Below are 16,100 nucleotides of genomic sequence, written 5' to 3'. Positions count from 1 at the left end.
GTCATCATGAATGAAAGTAGCTCGTCGTACTAACATCAAACTTGAAAACTAGCGAGGAGTATTTAAATTAAAAACATTGCCATTTTATGGTCTTAAAACGAAAATTTGCTTAACGTGTCAATTATGCCCCTAATTCCCCTTAATCACTATAAAGAACAGAATTGGCCAAACACAATAATTATCCATGACAATGGCATAGTAACTAAACTTTCTGGGTATCTTTTTCTTCTTGGCCTTACGTCCCCACTATGACAGAGCCTGCTTCTCAGCTTAGTGTTCTTATGAGCACTTCCACAGTTATTAACTGAGAGCTTTCTTTGCCAAAGTTGCCAGTTTCGCATGCGTATATCGTGTGGCAGGTACGATGGTACTCTGTGCCAGGGAAGTCAAGAAATTTCCATTACGAAAATATCCCAGACCGACCGGGAATCAAACCCAGACACCTTCAGCATGGCTTTGCTTTGTAGCCGCGTGTTAGAGAACCACACGGCTATGGAAGTCCCCAAACTGTGTAGGTATAAGATGACCAAAAATAAAATAATTGACATAACTCAATAAATTGGAGGGATAGCTATATGATGTCTTTAGCAGAGTTGTAGATTTTGATAAGAAAATCAAGATTGACGAGGACATTTTTTGCGTAGGGCTTTTCAATTTTCAGAAAAATCGTCAAAAAAATCACTTTAGTCAATCCGTTATTACTTTTAAGGTTATGATTAGAAAAATTCCTCAAAAATCTATGTTGATATTAAAGTTATGTCTAACGTGCATGAAATTTTTATGCTAGGTTTGGCCTACCGAAGTTAAACTTTATTAGGCTGATACGAATTTAATTTTGACTTTTTGTCACCCCCCCCTTCAAAAATGTCATGCCAAATTTGGAATTTTGAGGGGGCACTTCAAAAATATTTATGAAAATTTCACAACATTTTAAGATTTTCAAAAAATTCTTTAACAAATCCGATGAGTTTTAATTTTTTTTCAAATTAAATGCTTTATTATTTATTTGCCCCCCCCTCGTCCAGTCGAAGGTCAGTGGGACAAAAAGTCAAAATAATATTTGTATCGGCCTTATATGAAAAATCGAAAAAGTTGAAAAAGCGTTGTCCAATACTGTATATTTCCCTATATATAACGGTTGGACTTGAAGAAACAATCCTTTCAATCAACATTGGCAAAAATAATGCTTATCAATTTCAAACGATCGAAACGTTTGAAACTAAAAAAATATCATTGCCAGAAACTTTTCTAGAAATCGACATGCAGAGGAAACGGCTTTTTATTAAAAGCGGCTTTCGGAGGAAAGTTAGCATTACCCTGTCTGACACAAAATTGTTGAATACTTAATACAACCTTAGTTCTCGTTATTCAAAATGTTAGTGAATATCTTTATTCCATATAGCACTAAAAATATGTTTGTTTTATTTTTTTTAAATTATGGTTCATCTCTCACGGCCAACCAGCTGAGTGGAGCAACTACCGTTCAACTGAACATTACATATACTTTTCAATTGGAATAAATGAACAAATTAAAGTGAAATTTGCGAATTGTGAAACTTTTTATTATTTTGACAACTTAAATTCGAAATAGTAATTAACATAAAAAATAACAGAATTTTAACACATTTACCTATGTGACGTGTTTTGAACAGTCTGCGAGAGTTAAAATTTTTATCACTTCGAAATGAGTTGTAAACCTACATTTTACTATCACTTTCATTATAATATAAAAATTTATAATTGTTATTAGCATTTGGAGAATATTTTAAATTTTTCGTGAAAATATTGAGTTGAAGAGTTAAACTTGCATGGAAAATTGAATCAGGTAGAATCGAGTCAAGGAAGATCTAGTTAGAGAGGTATCGACTTACAGAGGGATCAGAGTATGCTAGATTGAAGGGATCGCACATTCCATAGAGATACAGAATATCAAGTAAGGGAGAGTTAACTGTAGTTGTCTTGTGTAGTAGCGTTGGATATCATTTTATGAAATATGAAAAACATAGATTCTCGTTCAGGGGCCCAGATAGCCGTAGCGATATACGCGCAGCTATTCAGCAAGATCAAGCTGAGGGTCGTGGGTTCGAATCCCACCGGTCCAGGATCTTTGCGGGTTGGAAATTTTCTCGACTTCTCAGGGCATAGAGCAGTGATTCCCAAAGTGGGCGAATTCGCCCCCCTGGGGGCGATTTTCGGGTCCAGGGGGGCGAAAATTTGCAAAATGGAATTTGGGGGCGAAAATACTGAAAAGGGGGCGAAAATGAGAGAAACTGAAAACAACGAGACTCAATTTAATAGGATATTATACTCTTATTGTCTAAAGATTCCACATCTAAATCATTCCCTCTTTTTGTTTGTATCTTTTAATATTTTCTTGTAAAATCAAGATAGACAAAACTTTGACACACATTGTCAAAGACGGAATGTGTTTGTAAAGCATACAGTTTTTTAAGCATAAGAGTAGAAACTCGCTATGAGTTTTAAATTGGTAACTGAAATTTTTCCAAACAAAACGTATGCAGAACTATATTATGTAGTCAGAGATAGTTTGAAAGTGTTTTTAAAAAGATCAATTTCAGATCAATTCAGTTATTAAATATTTTTTAGAAATTGTTTCAAATATCTAAATTTAATAAATTGAGGTTTTATTCATGAAAGGGCTTTGGAATTGGGCAGCAAGTGTTAAAATTATTGTCATCCGGGTCCTCACAGGCAAAGTTTTCGACAAAACTTGTTACTAACTTATAGCACAAACTATTAAAAAACATCAGAACATTTTGTTAACAAAAATCAGGTACCATTTTGGGAACTACCGAAGACGTTAATCATGCATCTAACAATAGATTTGAAGAATTATCGGATAAAAACTTCCAGGTTTCAAGAAAAAATAATCTAAGCACAAAAAACGGTCTTACATTGCAGTTAACAAGGCAATTGAAAGTTTTTTAGATTTACCAATGTTCTCCTTTAAGTGTCGGAGTTTTCAAAATTGTCAAACATGTATTTCACAAAATTTGTTTTTACAATTTTTAAAACAATATGTTTAATCAATCAAATTAATAAGTTTCGAAATTCAGAAAGTCAGCCAAATTTTTTAGGTGCAGTGAAAACTGGAGCAGTAGCATGTAGGTTGTTTGGTTGTTTGCTGTTATGAATTACTTACCAGTACATCATTTTAAAGAAGGTCGTTTATTGAAATTGAAGAAAATATATCAATGAATATGATATGATCAATTTCAACTTCAAAACCACATATGTTTAACATGTTTAACATTGATAACTTAACCAATATTTGATTATTTATGGTAATAAATTGGTCTGAGTTGCAGCAGAGTAGAGCGTGTAATACAAATATTTCTAAAACATATCAGGGGGGCGATTCCAAAGATATATTGGCCTCAGGGGGGCGAAAGTCAAAAAAGTTTGGGAAGCACTGGCATAGAGTATCTTCGTACCTGCCACACGATATACGCATTCAAAAATAATCATTGGCACAGTAAGCTCTCAGTTAATAACTTTGGAAGTGCTCATAAGAACACTAAGCTGAGAAGCAGGCTCTGTCCCAGTGGGGACGTAATGCCAGAAAAAAAGAAAAAAAAAGATTCTGGTTCAACTCCACCTTTTGGAGTCTATATGAATCCCATAAAAATACGCAAAATTTCAGCTTGATCGATGAAACTATAACTTAGCGCCAGCCATTCAAATTCGTAATGGGGAAAACTCACTCACGATTAATGAGGAATACGAAGAAAATTGATAAAAATGTAACATCAAATAAAAATATTAAACAATGGTTTGGACAGTTAAAACATTGCAAAATATTCTTATCGAATGTTAGCATTGTGATACCGTAAACAAAAATCAAATTGAAAATACTTCAAACTTGTCGCAATTGCTTAAGATTTTTATTTAAACTTTTGAATAAAAACAGTTTTTGGAGTTTGTACCTAATTTTACCAGTTATCATCAAGACAAATATTGGAAAAGGAATGGGAGGGAAGTGCTTTAAAATAAAACATTCAGTTGATGCTTGTTTTGTTGTGTAAGAAAATCAATAAATCAATTCATTTGTACGTATTTAAAAGAATAAGTTTTTACACTTGTTTTCAAAATTTTATTAAATTCATGTCACTAGTTTGTCAAAAGAATGAGTGTATTTCATAAGAATAAATAATACACTATATTTCAACAGTAAATTTATTTCACTTTTACACAGTTGCTACAGCGATTTTTTAGAAGTTGCTAAATGAGGTAAATAAAGGGAGTCGATGTCGGTTATGGACCTTTTGCGTATTATGGACCCCAACATAAAAACATAAAATTTACAATCAAAGCAACCTTATTCCTATGAAAATCCACCGGGGGAACTTCGATTGCATAGTAAGTCAGAAGTTTCAGGCAAAATATTTGGTTACAGATATTGGAACAGTTTTGTAAATGAAACCACACAAGAGGGTCCATAATACGCATTTCCAGGTGGATCCATAATAAGCACGTCGGCAGCGAGCCGGATTACATGGGAATCAAATGGTGGGTCCATAGTAGGAAACGTCAAATTTGTAAACATTCCTATTATGGACCCCGGGAGGGTTTCCAAATGCATATTTCGCTGGAAAAATCGAATGATTTTGTATGTTTCATAGGCGTACTATGAAGCAAATACATTCAACTTGTTGTTAGACTCCACAAAACGTATATGCGTCTGAGATTGTAAGAAACGTCAGCCCGGCAGGGCGGCCTGGAGCAGGGTACTTCAACCAAACTTTGAAGTTCGGATGGGTTAAATGGGGAAAAAGAAAATATTCAATTTAAAAAAACATATATTCTACGTCTGATCTTAACTTGCTCCACTCCTCGCTACGGCACTGGTCGACGTCACACGTTGGGGCCCTTTGTGGTTAGCAGCGGTGGCGGTGGTCGTTCTCTTCTTATTCTTCTTCCTCTCCTTCTCTTACACTTCCACTTCGCACGGATTGTGCGAAGACTTCCTTGGGCTGTATTCGCCGCCGAAGCGTCGGTCGGACCCCCCCTAGCGACGCTGGTGTTTCTACACCGCGGACACCCACTCACCGTGGATACCTCCGGTAGACTCCTCGGAGCTCTACCACAGGTGGCACGCCCCTTTGTGCCCTACCTGCATTCGTCCTTCTTGACGGTTAACTGTGGGGGCGAGGTACTCTATCGGCGGAGCCCCCCCAGTAAGGACGGCGGGTATCTACATGGGTGCTGCGAACTAAATCCCTTTATATTTTCAAGCAAATCTTGAAACATGTTTCTTGTGAAGAATTGGGTTTGTCGTATTAGTCCCTCAAACGTTACTTTAAATTCTCTGTTTATTAAATTTCGCACTCTGATCTCTCTCTGGAAAGCTTGTATGCGTTCTAGCTCACATGACTTTCTCAAAGTGTGTTTATAAATATCTTGAAATAGGCTAATAGCCGGTCGGCGAGAAGTGCGTGGATATACACACTTAGATTAATCTGCCGAGACTCGGCTTTTTAAAACCGAGATCCGCACAGCCGAGCGCTCGGCAGTGATCTCGGTTTAATCGTTTTAACTGATTTACTCGGTTTGTATAAAAGGTTTTAGCTACTGTGTTCAACTGAGAATCTCGGCATTACAGAAACTGAAATCTCAGCAAAAATTAAAAACAATCATTATTGAGGCACTTCAAGGTGCAAAAGAAATGATTAACCTTGCTTGACATTTTGATGTCGTACAATAATACAGAATACAGCATCCGTTTTGTGCCTGCTCCGTATATGGTTATTTACGTGCCTTTGAAATTCTGCCAAGTACCTTACAATTACTTCGTGACAGAGAAAGCACGTAATGCCCGACATTAAACACTAAAAAACAACAACAAAAACAACATGGGCGTACTTACGAAACACCTCTTACGTCCTCCCGCTTCACAGTTTCCAGCATTTGGTCCATATTTTTTTAATTTTTCACTATATTTTTACAACTTTTGCTCACTTTTTTGACCGAACCGAAAAGGAATCAAGATGGCGAATGGTTAAACAAAATGCTGAGAATCTCGGTAAACCTAGGTGGGAAGCCGATATGTCAGCAATCAAGACAACTGACTTCGGCGAAAACATTTTTAACGTTGGTGCTCGGCACACAGTGTAGCCGAGATACGGGTAAAACTTAGAATTTACCGAGATTTCAGTTTCATGTGCTGCCGAAAGTCAGTTACAATTATTTTTCAGCTGAGTTTTCAGCAAAATGTGAGAAAGCCGAGTAAGTTCAGCAATCTCAAATGCCGAGCTCGCGAATAATTTTTAAGTGTGTATACCATTTTTATGTTATTGGGCCTCTGAATTACAATGCGGTGTTCGTTCGAAGGTTGTCGAAGGAACGCACTATCCCCTCAATCAACAAGGTGGGCTAATATGATGTATGAACTCGATTCCTAACATCATACCGAATAACATCAAAAGCAAAGATTCGGGTGGCATCAGCATCTCGAACGCTCTTACTTAATTTATTGCTCACTCTTTTTGATAACATACGCAGATTTCATAGATAAAGTCTCTGATGTGGAAGATCATATATTAAAAACAAATATATCTTTTATCTCAGAGATAACAATACCTTCTCGTGAGATTACAATACATTCTCAAGAGAAACCTAACCACAATCTCTAATGTTTGGCTCCGGCAATCAGGCTCCCGCTTGACAAACATTTTGAGTTAGTTCGCAGCACCCAGGTATTTACTGGGGTCCTTTGCGATTAGCCGCGAGATGCGAAAACCTCCTTTTTGTTTAGCCTCTCAATGGCGGCGACTCAGTACCCTTTCACTGTCACTATACAGCACAACTTTTCGGTCACGGAGCCGGCAATTTCGAATCCAGCAGGAATCAGTCGGAAAAACGATATGGGGTCTAAAACTTCCCGGAAACACTACGCACGACTTGATCCCATCGTGACTCGAACTATTCTCCCCAAAAAACGTCATCGATCGACCAAAAAACATTCCGCCATCTCCTGCCACCGTGCTCAGCTGTTATGTTGGTTTATGTTGGCTGCCGCTTTTCTTGCTACGGGAGGAGATGGAGGCCTAATTTCATTCAGCTCACCGATACATATTATTCGATAAATTTTACCCTACATTCTAAACTAACTGACTAAATATTCTAAATAAAATTAATAATAAAACGAACGGATGTCGAAACGATAAACGAATCGAACGAAACGCGTAGAGAATGAATTTCAGCTACTAAGGGATCCATTATTAGCATTGAAACCCAGATCTTGTTTCAAATAAAAACAAATTAAGCTATCACTAAATTCTAACATTCCAAATAAACAAAATTGTTGAATTTCTCACATTCTGATACATATAGCTTTGGTCGATAAGACATTTTATTGACCCACGAGTAGTGGAAAAGGAAATTTGAGCACTGTTATTTGGGCTTATTCTACGAGTTGCGTGAGATGAGAATTGCCGGTCTCGTATAGCGAGGTTACAATTCTCGACTCGAGTGAAGTGATTCGCCGTGTAAATTAAATGGAGTGCCACTTCAATCAAGTCGAAAATTGTCACTTCGCTATACGAGACCGACGATTCTAACCTCACACCGCTTGTAGAATAAACCCGATAGGCTATTCGTCTTCATAACATCTTATGCAGTCAACACATTTCAGACTTCCGTTTCAATTTGCTTCTTCAAGTGCTGGACTGCTTCTTCTCCAGTCAGAAATGGACGTTAGATTGGCATTTAGCTGAAAAAAAGTTCAATGCTTTAATACTTCGATGAAAATTAAAAATTTTGCTGTGCCAAAGCCTTTTGCATCGCAACCATTTCCTCCTTACTTCAATAACAAAAATCTTTGCTAGATAAATCACTGCTTTGGGATGGTACATAAATTATGTCACGCTATAATTCAACTTTTTTTAACGCCCCCCCACCCTTTGTCTCACTTTTTGTATGAGTCCTCCGAAAATGTTGTAAGGCTTGTCACGCTTGGTTCGACCTCCCCCCCCCCTTGGAGCGTGACGTAATTTGTGTATGACCCCTTTCGACGTTTTGGCATTCGACATTTTGTCCTTAAACCTTTACAATAGTGTCGGATTGCTTCGCGGTGTTCGGCAAAGTTCTTCATCGTAAAAATACCTAGGGACCGTTAAAATATTACGTAACGCAACAGGGGAGGGAGGGGGTCTTACATAGTGTTACGGTTCACACAAAAATTTAAAATTTTCCATACAAAAGCTGTTACGTGGGGAGGGAGAGGGTCTAAAATTGGCAAATTTTGCGTTACGTAATACTAGAAAAAACCCCTATCGAGATCTGCATTTAGATATTTTTAAAAAGATCACGACCTCTGGAGATTTTTCATTGCAAAAATAAGTTTTCCTATAGTGAATTCGACACAAACTTTGAACGGCAGGCGCTAAATTATTGTTTCACCGATCGAGCTGACATTTTAATTCGCATTTTACTCTAATCGTAGTTTGGAGACCTAACTGTATAACATTTTATTATCTAGCAAATCTGTTCAATCGTGCATCTCACGATTCATTACTGATACTAATTGAAACGAAATGTTATACGATATAATTATGTTTAGAATGAGAACCTGTACTACTTTCCAGTTAAGGATTTAAATTTTTCAGGGAATTAAAAATCAAATAAAGCCAAATATTTTGGCAATATAAGAACACCCTTTTTTGGTACTGGCAAATATCGATGTCATCAAATTAACTTTAATAGTTGGTAGAAACTCACCAAGTCATAGTGTCAGCTGATTAATCTGAAAAAGGTAGAATGTCTATTTGAAACGGGGCGCCCAAGTTCAACAAAGGGACCAAACATTCAAATAAAAACCAAAAATGCGGTTCAATTTATTAGTAAGATTAATTTGAGAGCATAGACATGGATTTCCAAGGTGCATACCTTGCGATCATTTTCAGTGTAGAATGTCTGCTTTGTGTTCTGTATAGTCTGTAACGCTTTGTAGGCGCGCGTTCCCGTTACTTCCTTTCCTAGCTTTCTCTACGAGCATCAGTAAGTACATCAAAAGGTGTCTGATGGATAGAGAAAGGAAGGCACATATCGAGTGATAGGAAATTGCAACATTCATGCACGTTCAAGATAGCCACGAGCGAGATATATAGGAGAAAATAGATAGATACGCTTTAAATTGCACCGTAGACGACGATACGCTCCGAAATATAGAGAGGCAGCACACGTACGCCACAAACCATACGCACATATACAAATGTAACATACTCACCATCCCCCACATGAACACAGTGATATGGGATTTGCATTGCAAATGGATATAATATCAAAACAGTTACTACATACTTCTTTAGATAATCAACTCTACCATCAACTGAAGTACGGCAGGATGCTGTGGGTACGTATGGAGATAAATGTGTGTGGTGAAAGGATGATACTCTGCTCATTGAATCAAGCCAGGCGGAAATTCTATATAGAATTGGAAAATCATGAACCACTCAAAATTCAATTATTCAATATTTACTTTATTGCACATCTATTTTTTGGAGTGGTTATCGACTCATTAACCCTACATGCTGTCGTATCATGGTAATACTTTTTATAGACTACATTATGCAGCAAACAGAACTGTGACAGGACAACTAAATTAGAAGCACGTGAATCGGTATAAGAGGAAAATAACACAAAAAGTGCACACGCGTTTATGGGGTGATCCCCTAGTACCTACCGGAAAACGCAGACCGTATAAAATCAACTTGAAGCTTATAATTTAACGACTTTAAATTTCAATGCTTTAAAAATTGGTCTAGTTACCAATTAATAAATATTATCATATATTTCAAAAATTCGCATAGGGTGGCTGATCCAGTGGTAGTGTGTGTCCCAATAATAGTCTTATCAGGTTGAAATTTTCAGAGCTTGGATGAGTTACCTACTTCGACTGATAGTAGCATCATAGTACTTGGGTAATACTATTATGCACGAAAAATGTCAAGAAGATAAATCCGGAAATAATTGTATGGCAATTGTATGCATCTAAAGATTTTTTTTTTATTATTGCAAATAAAACTGAAATCCCAAATCAATATGCATGTATTTGGTAGGTTTGGTCATCATTAAGCATAAGCAGATCCAATTAATTTTTGAAAAAAAAGTTTACAATCGAAAAGTCAAAGTTTAACGAAACATTTTTGGTATTCTTATTGTGACAAGCAAATAATGTTTGAAACTTGCATATTTTCAGAGTGTTGCGCTGGTGTATTCTATTCAAGGCAATACTGGGGGTGATAGTCTAAGAATGTTCGAAGAACGCTGCTATAGGAAAATCACTCCAAGTATTTATTCCTGAATTCCTCTAGACATTACACCAAAGATTATTGTCACCTAAGAGATTCGACTAGACTTCACGCACTACACTTCTTCTACGGTTTTCAGCAAGGACGGTTTAAAGAAACTCCTCAACACCAAGGGTACTTCACAGGCAAATTCCAAAGTTCACACCAGTGGTCCTGCGGGCCAAATGCGGGTAACAAATAGGGGGAGCTTCAGAAATAGTGACGAATGGATTCTTGCAACTAAATAACATTCTCAATATGATTACTGATATGAAAATGATAAAAACTCAACACAGCTTATGGTATTATGATCATTTTTTTTTTACTAAAGTTATTTTTTGACAAGGTTTAGTTTAATAACAATGTCATTCATAAAATCTTGTAGTATGACGGAATTTTCATTGAACATAATTAAAATTAAATATTTTTAATACTCTTACTTCTTATTGTAAGCAGAGATCACAATGAAAATTTCTTAAACAATTAACTTAAAAAAATGTTGATTTGTTTTAAGTTTGCAACAGTAAAAACTAAAGAACTTACCTACATATATTGCATGTTTTTGCATTTCATATTAAACTGACGTTCGTTAGAGCTGACGTTAAAAAATAGAAAAAATAGGGGGTGATAAAACTATTTGTTTCTGATGATAATTAGGCCACAGACAAAATTAGACCTTGATAAGAACGTTCGTGCAATATTGCAATATTGATAAGAACGTTCGTGCAAACATTGCGCACGCATATTTTTCCTTCTTAGGGGTCATGCACAAATTATGTCACGCTCCAAGGGGGAGATCCAAGCGTGACAAGGGGAAGGGGTCGAAACAGCTGAACAGCGTGATTTAATTTGTGTACCATCCCTTAGATGTTTGCTGAAGGACCCATTCATTCATTTATTGGTATTACATTGTTATTACAATAAAACCGCGTCAACAATGGATTACCTGCTTTGCTCTTGTCCACAATTGATCAGCAGAAGTTTTCTCGTTTTATTTTGTATGGGGAAAGGCATCTAACTTCAAATATATTCTGAATTGAATCTCTAATCGAAAAAAAATGTTTGGTAGGCGTGATAGCCATCATCATTACGCACAGAATCTATGACAAAATGTCGAATGGATAGAAGGTCGAAAGACAAAAGGTCGAAAGGACAAAAGGTCGAAAAACTAAATTTCAGGGACAAAATGTCGAAAATCTTTTTTCAAAGAAGGAAAAATTTCCCACCAAGCAAATAATTTTCGACTTTTTGTCCTTTCGCCTTTTATCCTTTCGACGTTTTGTCTTTCGACCTTTTGTCCATAAACCTTACGCACAACCGGTACCAAATATTTTTTCGAAAATCGTTCCCAATGCACAGTGGTCCAGGAATCAGTTTTATGCGGAAAGATGCATTTTGAGCTTTAGAATGAAACATTAGACGAAAATGGTCTTCTACAAAGTTGTTTGTATTAGTAAGGTCCTTTGTTTGGTGTTATTGAAAATTAGGGTGGACCACATTTTCATAGAAATTCTGTAACTAACTTTCTTATTTGTAGAAATTATATTATTAATGCTTCAGCAAAGTTGTAGACCATTCAATTTCTAGCAACTTTGCCAAAAAAAGTTTTTTTGTATCTCTTAAATTGACCGATTTAGAGCTATTTTCCTACGGTGACATAGGGTGGTCCGAACAAAACTGGTTTGCTGGCTCTAGAGTTTTTAATTCAAATTTCTCATCAAAGTACTCTATGAAACACTTTTAGAGCTTTGAAAAATGCGTAATTTGGTGAGTGAAGAAACTCGCTGTCTCCTTCCGTTTGAGAGTTATTGTTGTTTTTCTGTCAAAAACATGCCTACTTTGATTGTGAATATCTCTGATTGGGGCAAACATAAAAAATATCTTTTGGCGCCATTAAAAAAACAAAATAAAATTGTGTATTATATCAAAAAATTACAAATGTGTTATTTTTGAAACTCTAATAGAGTGCCCTGAAAATCGAAGGAATTTTAGCAGAAAATTTTTAATAACTTTTGAACTAAAATAGATCTTCTTCTTTCTGGCGTTACGTCCCCACTGGGACAGAGCCTGCTTCTCAGCTTAGTGTTCTTATGAGCACTTCCACAGTTATTAACTGAGAGCTTACTATGCCAATGACCATTTTTGCATGCGTATATCGTGTGGCAGGTACGATGATACTTTATGCCCTGGGAAGTCGAGAAAATTTCCAACCCGAAAAGATCCTCGACCGGTGGGATTCGAACCCACGACCCTCAGCTTGGTCTTGCTGAATAGCTGCGCGTTTACCGCTACGGCTATCTGGGCCCTCAACCCTAAAATAGATATCAACTATATTTTTGCATGAAAATTTGCGTTTTGTTAAGTTCTAAAAGTCGTTCATGGACCGCTTTGACGAGAAATCTAAAATAAGAAAGATAGGGCTCTTAAACTGTTTTGAAAAATTTCAAAGTATTTTTGTATTGTGTATGTATTTTTTTTATTATTTTGCATTTTGAGCATGAAAATAAAATTTTAGACAAAAATGATCTTCTACAGAATTGTTTATGAAAATGTAAGCTTTCATACTGTGTCATTTAAAACTAGGGTGGTCCACAATATCACACAAATCATATAATCAACTTTTTATTTGCAAAAATACTAGTATTTACTCTTAGGCAAAGCAGTAGAACTTAAAATTTTGATCAACTTTGCCAAAAAAAGTTTTTCTGTAGCTCAAAATTTGACCAATCTAGAGCATTTTTTACTAATCATCGCAGGGTGGTCCAACAAAAATAAGTTTTTCAACTCTAGTATTTTTAATATTAGTTTCTCGTCAAAGTAGTCTATGAACGACTTTTAGAACTTAACAAACCGCAAATTTTCATGCAAAAAGATTTGTGATATCTATTTCAGTTCAAAAGTTATTAAAGTTTTTGTGATAAAAAATATTTGTTTTCAAGACATTTTATTGGAGTTACAAAAATAACACATCTGTAATTTTTTAATATAATATACAATATTATTTTGTCTTCTGAATGCCGTCAAAAGATATTTTTTATATTTGCCCCAATCAGAGATATTCTCAATCAAAATAGGTATGTTTTTGAGAGAAAAACAACAATAACTCTCAAACGGAAGGAGACAGCGAGTTTCTTCACTCACCAAATTACGCATTTTTCAAAGCTCTAAAGTGTTTCATAGACTACTTTGATGAGAAATTTGAATTGAAAACTCTAGAGCCAGAAAATCAGTTTTGTTCGGACCACCCTATGTCACCGTAGGAAAATAGCTCTAAATCGGGCAATTTAAGAGATACAAAAAAAAACTTTTTTTGGCAAAGTTGCTAGAAATGGAATGGTCTACAACTTTGCTCAAGCAAGTATAATATAATTTCTGCAAATAAGAAAGTTAGTTACACAATTTCTATGAAAATGTGGTTCACCCTAATTTTCAATAACACCAAACAAAGGACCTTACTAATACAAACAACTTTGTAGAAGATCATTTTCGTCTAATGTTTCATTCTAAAACTCAAAATGCATCTTTCCGCGTAAAACTGATTCCTGGACCATAGTGCAATGGGTTACTCGCCACATAGTAGGTAACGCACATGCTCTAGTGTCTATGCACGAAAATCGCTAACAGGTAAACGCGAAAAATTTTTGTATGGCGAAAAGCATCTAACGAATTATTTCTCAAATTTGGGAGCTATTTTCGAAAAAAATATTCGGTACCGATTGTGCGCAAGGAGGATGGCTATCACGCCTACCTAATATTTTTTCGATCAAAGCTTTCATTCACGAGAAATTTGAAGTTAGATGCCTTTCCCCATACAAAATGAAACGAGAAAACTTCTGCTGATCAACTGTGGACATGAGCGAAACAGGTAATCCATTTTGAGAAATAATTTGTTAGATGCATTACAATATTTTTCGCGTTACCTTTTAGCGATTTTTCGTGCATAGACACTAGCGCAAGTGCGTTACTATGTGGTGAGTACCGAATCAGGCCATGCATGTAACTATGCATGATGATGGTAGGTGTAATAAAAAATATTTTTTTGATTATAGCTTCCACTCACAAGAAATTTTAAGTTGGATGTCCTCCCGCATACACAATTAAATGAGAAAACTTTCGCTTATCAACTATGACCAAGAGCAAAGCAAGTAATCCATTGTCAACCAACATGCAACAACAAAGACATTGTCATCTCTCATTCTTGTTGCAACAATTCTATTCCACAATAACAGTTTTTCACCACTTCAACAGGATTTGACAGAGATCGCTCACTACGTGCCCAGCGATTTACTAGGCTTTGCATTGCAATTTTCTAGAACTTTCTTCATGTTGATAAACATTGCCACATTATCAAACAGCATCCATAAATTCAATTTTATGTTTAAAATATCTGATAAATCACGAGTTGAAAAGGTTACAATAATGTTTAAAAATTTAAGAAACCATCGAACATTACCGAACGATAATGATTCGACAGCTTGAAAGTTTCAGTAAATCCTTAGAATAAATACATTCATTTAAATTATGAAATTCGTTTCATAATTTAAATTCGTTTGGATTTGATCATTTAAATCCACGTTTCTCAACAAGGGGTCCGCGGACCCCTGACCATATTAAAAGCAGTCGTTTTTTCGCCGTTACCAAGGTTGAGAAACAGTGATTTAAATCAAATAATCAAAATTCTGAAACTTAAATATCCTGTGTGCATGCGTTCGTTGAATGTTATTTTTAAAATGCATGTTCTTGTCACTTGAGAATTTTTTATTTTGTTTAGAGCAATACTTTACGGTGATGGTAATTACTTTTCTTTTCTTTTTTTTTTGCATGGATTTTGATTATATTTTTTCAATGTATTTTTTATTATAGAGATTTGATTTAGTTTAATTGTCTATGAATAATTTCACTGAAATTGACATATTTTTAATATAAATTTGAATCTTCTTTAGAATATTTTTCAAATCAAATATAGTCGAGAAATAAATCACTCTAATTCGTATCAATGTATATCTCAATATAATCCATTGTAGATATGCAAGGCATCTAATCAATTTGGAGAACAGAAGCTCCAAATACGTCTGACAATCAACTCGGAATTATCAGCGCACATCAATCCACAGATACAGGTGATCAATACTGGCAGCACGGCAAAATTTAATTGCACTATCGTTGGTTCGGAAATTGGAAAAATTGAGTGGTTTCATAACGGACATGCTTTAGCCGACACCGACCGTATGGGAAACGATTTCAAAAGGTGATGAAAATAGAACAACGTTTAAACCATTATTTACTGTGAATAGGTGAATAGAGCAGACTGATGCATGGTTGTTTAAGTCAATTGAGGGGGTTGGAAGCAAAGGAGTGCAAGTGGCGCAAGCCGAATTTCGAGGAAAATGGCTTTAAAATTTTTCACTTCATACAAATAGCATGGTATGGTTTGTGACGTGCCCTGATTTGGTCACATCTTTTGGGTTGGGCACCCGAAACTTGCTACTGGGAGGCCGGTATACCGGCCAATCTTGTGAGTATTTCTAGAGTCACTTTCGATAAAAATCATAAAATTTGATGCCCATACTCCATTTATGTTTTGCAGTAGCCACATCCCTCTGGGCACTCGGGACCTGTCACAGGGCCACCAGTGAACTTAGTAGGGTTTAGATATTTTGTTTTGTTTTTTTTTTATGTATTTTGACATAATTAAAAAAAAACAAATATAATCACTTTTTCGCAACGGTTTTTGACGAAATGGTTATTCTGCCGGTGGATTTCAACGGAATCTGCTCAGATTTTTATAAA

At 35.8% G+C, this 16,100-nt stretch overlaps 1 protein-coding gene across 1 annotated transcript in view; it reads left to right on the top strand.

The window, feature by feature from the left end:
* The window catches only part of LOC5574632 (Down syndrome cell adhesion molecule-like protein Dscam2), a 109,683-nt gene that overhangs the window by 43,541 nt on the left and 50,042 nt on the right, over nucleotides 1-16,100 (top strand). The window contains exon 9 of the mRNA XM_021844202.1: nucleotides 15,335-15,558. Within this exon, the coding sequence (XP_021699894.1) occupies nucleotides 15,335-15,558 (224 nt within the window). The remainder of the gene's footprint in view (nucleotides 1-15,334; nucleotides 15,559-16,100) is intronic.

This window comes from Aedes aegypti, chromosome 2 (genome assembly GCF_002204515.2).
Source record: "Aedes aegypti strain LVP_AGWG chromosome 2, AaegL5.0 Primary Assembly, whole genome shotgun sequence".
Taxonomy (NCBI): Eukaryota; Metazoa; Arthropoda; class Insecta; order Diptera; family Culicidae; genus Aedes; species Aedes aegypti.
The sequence above is the reverse complement of the archived record's forward strand: the minus strand, read 5'-3'. Positions and strand labels throughout refer to the sequence as shown.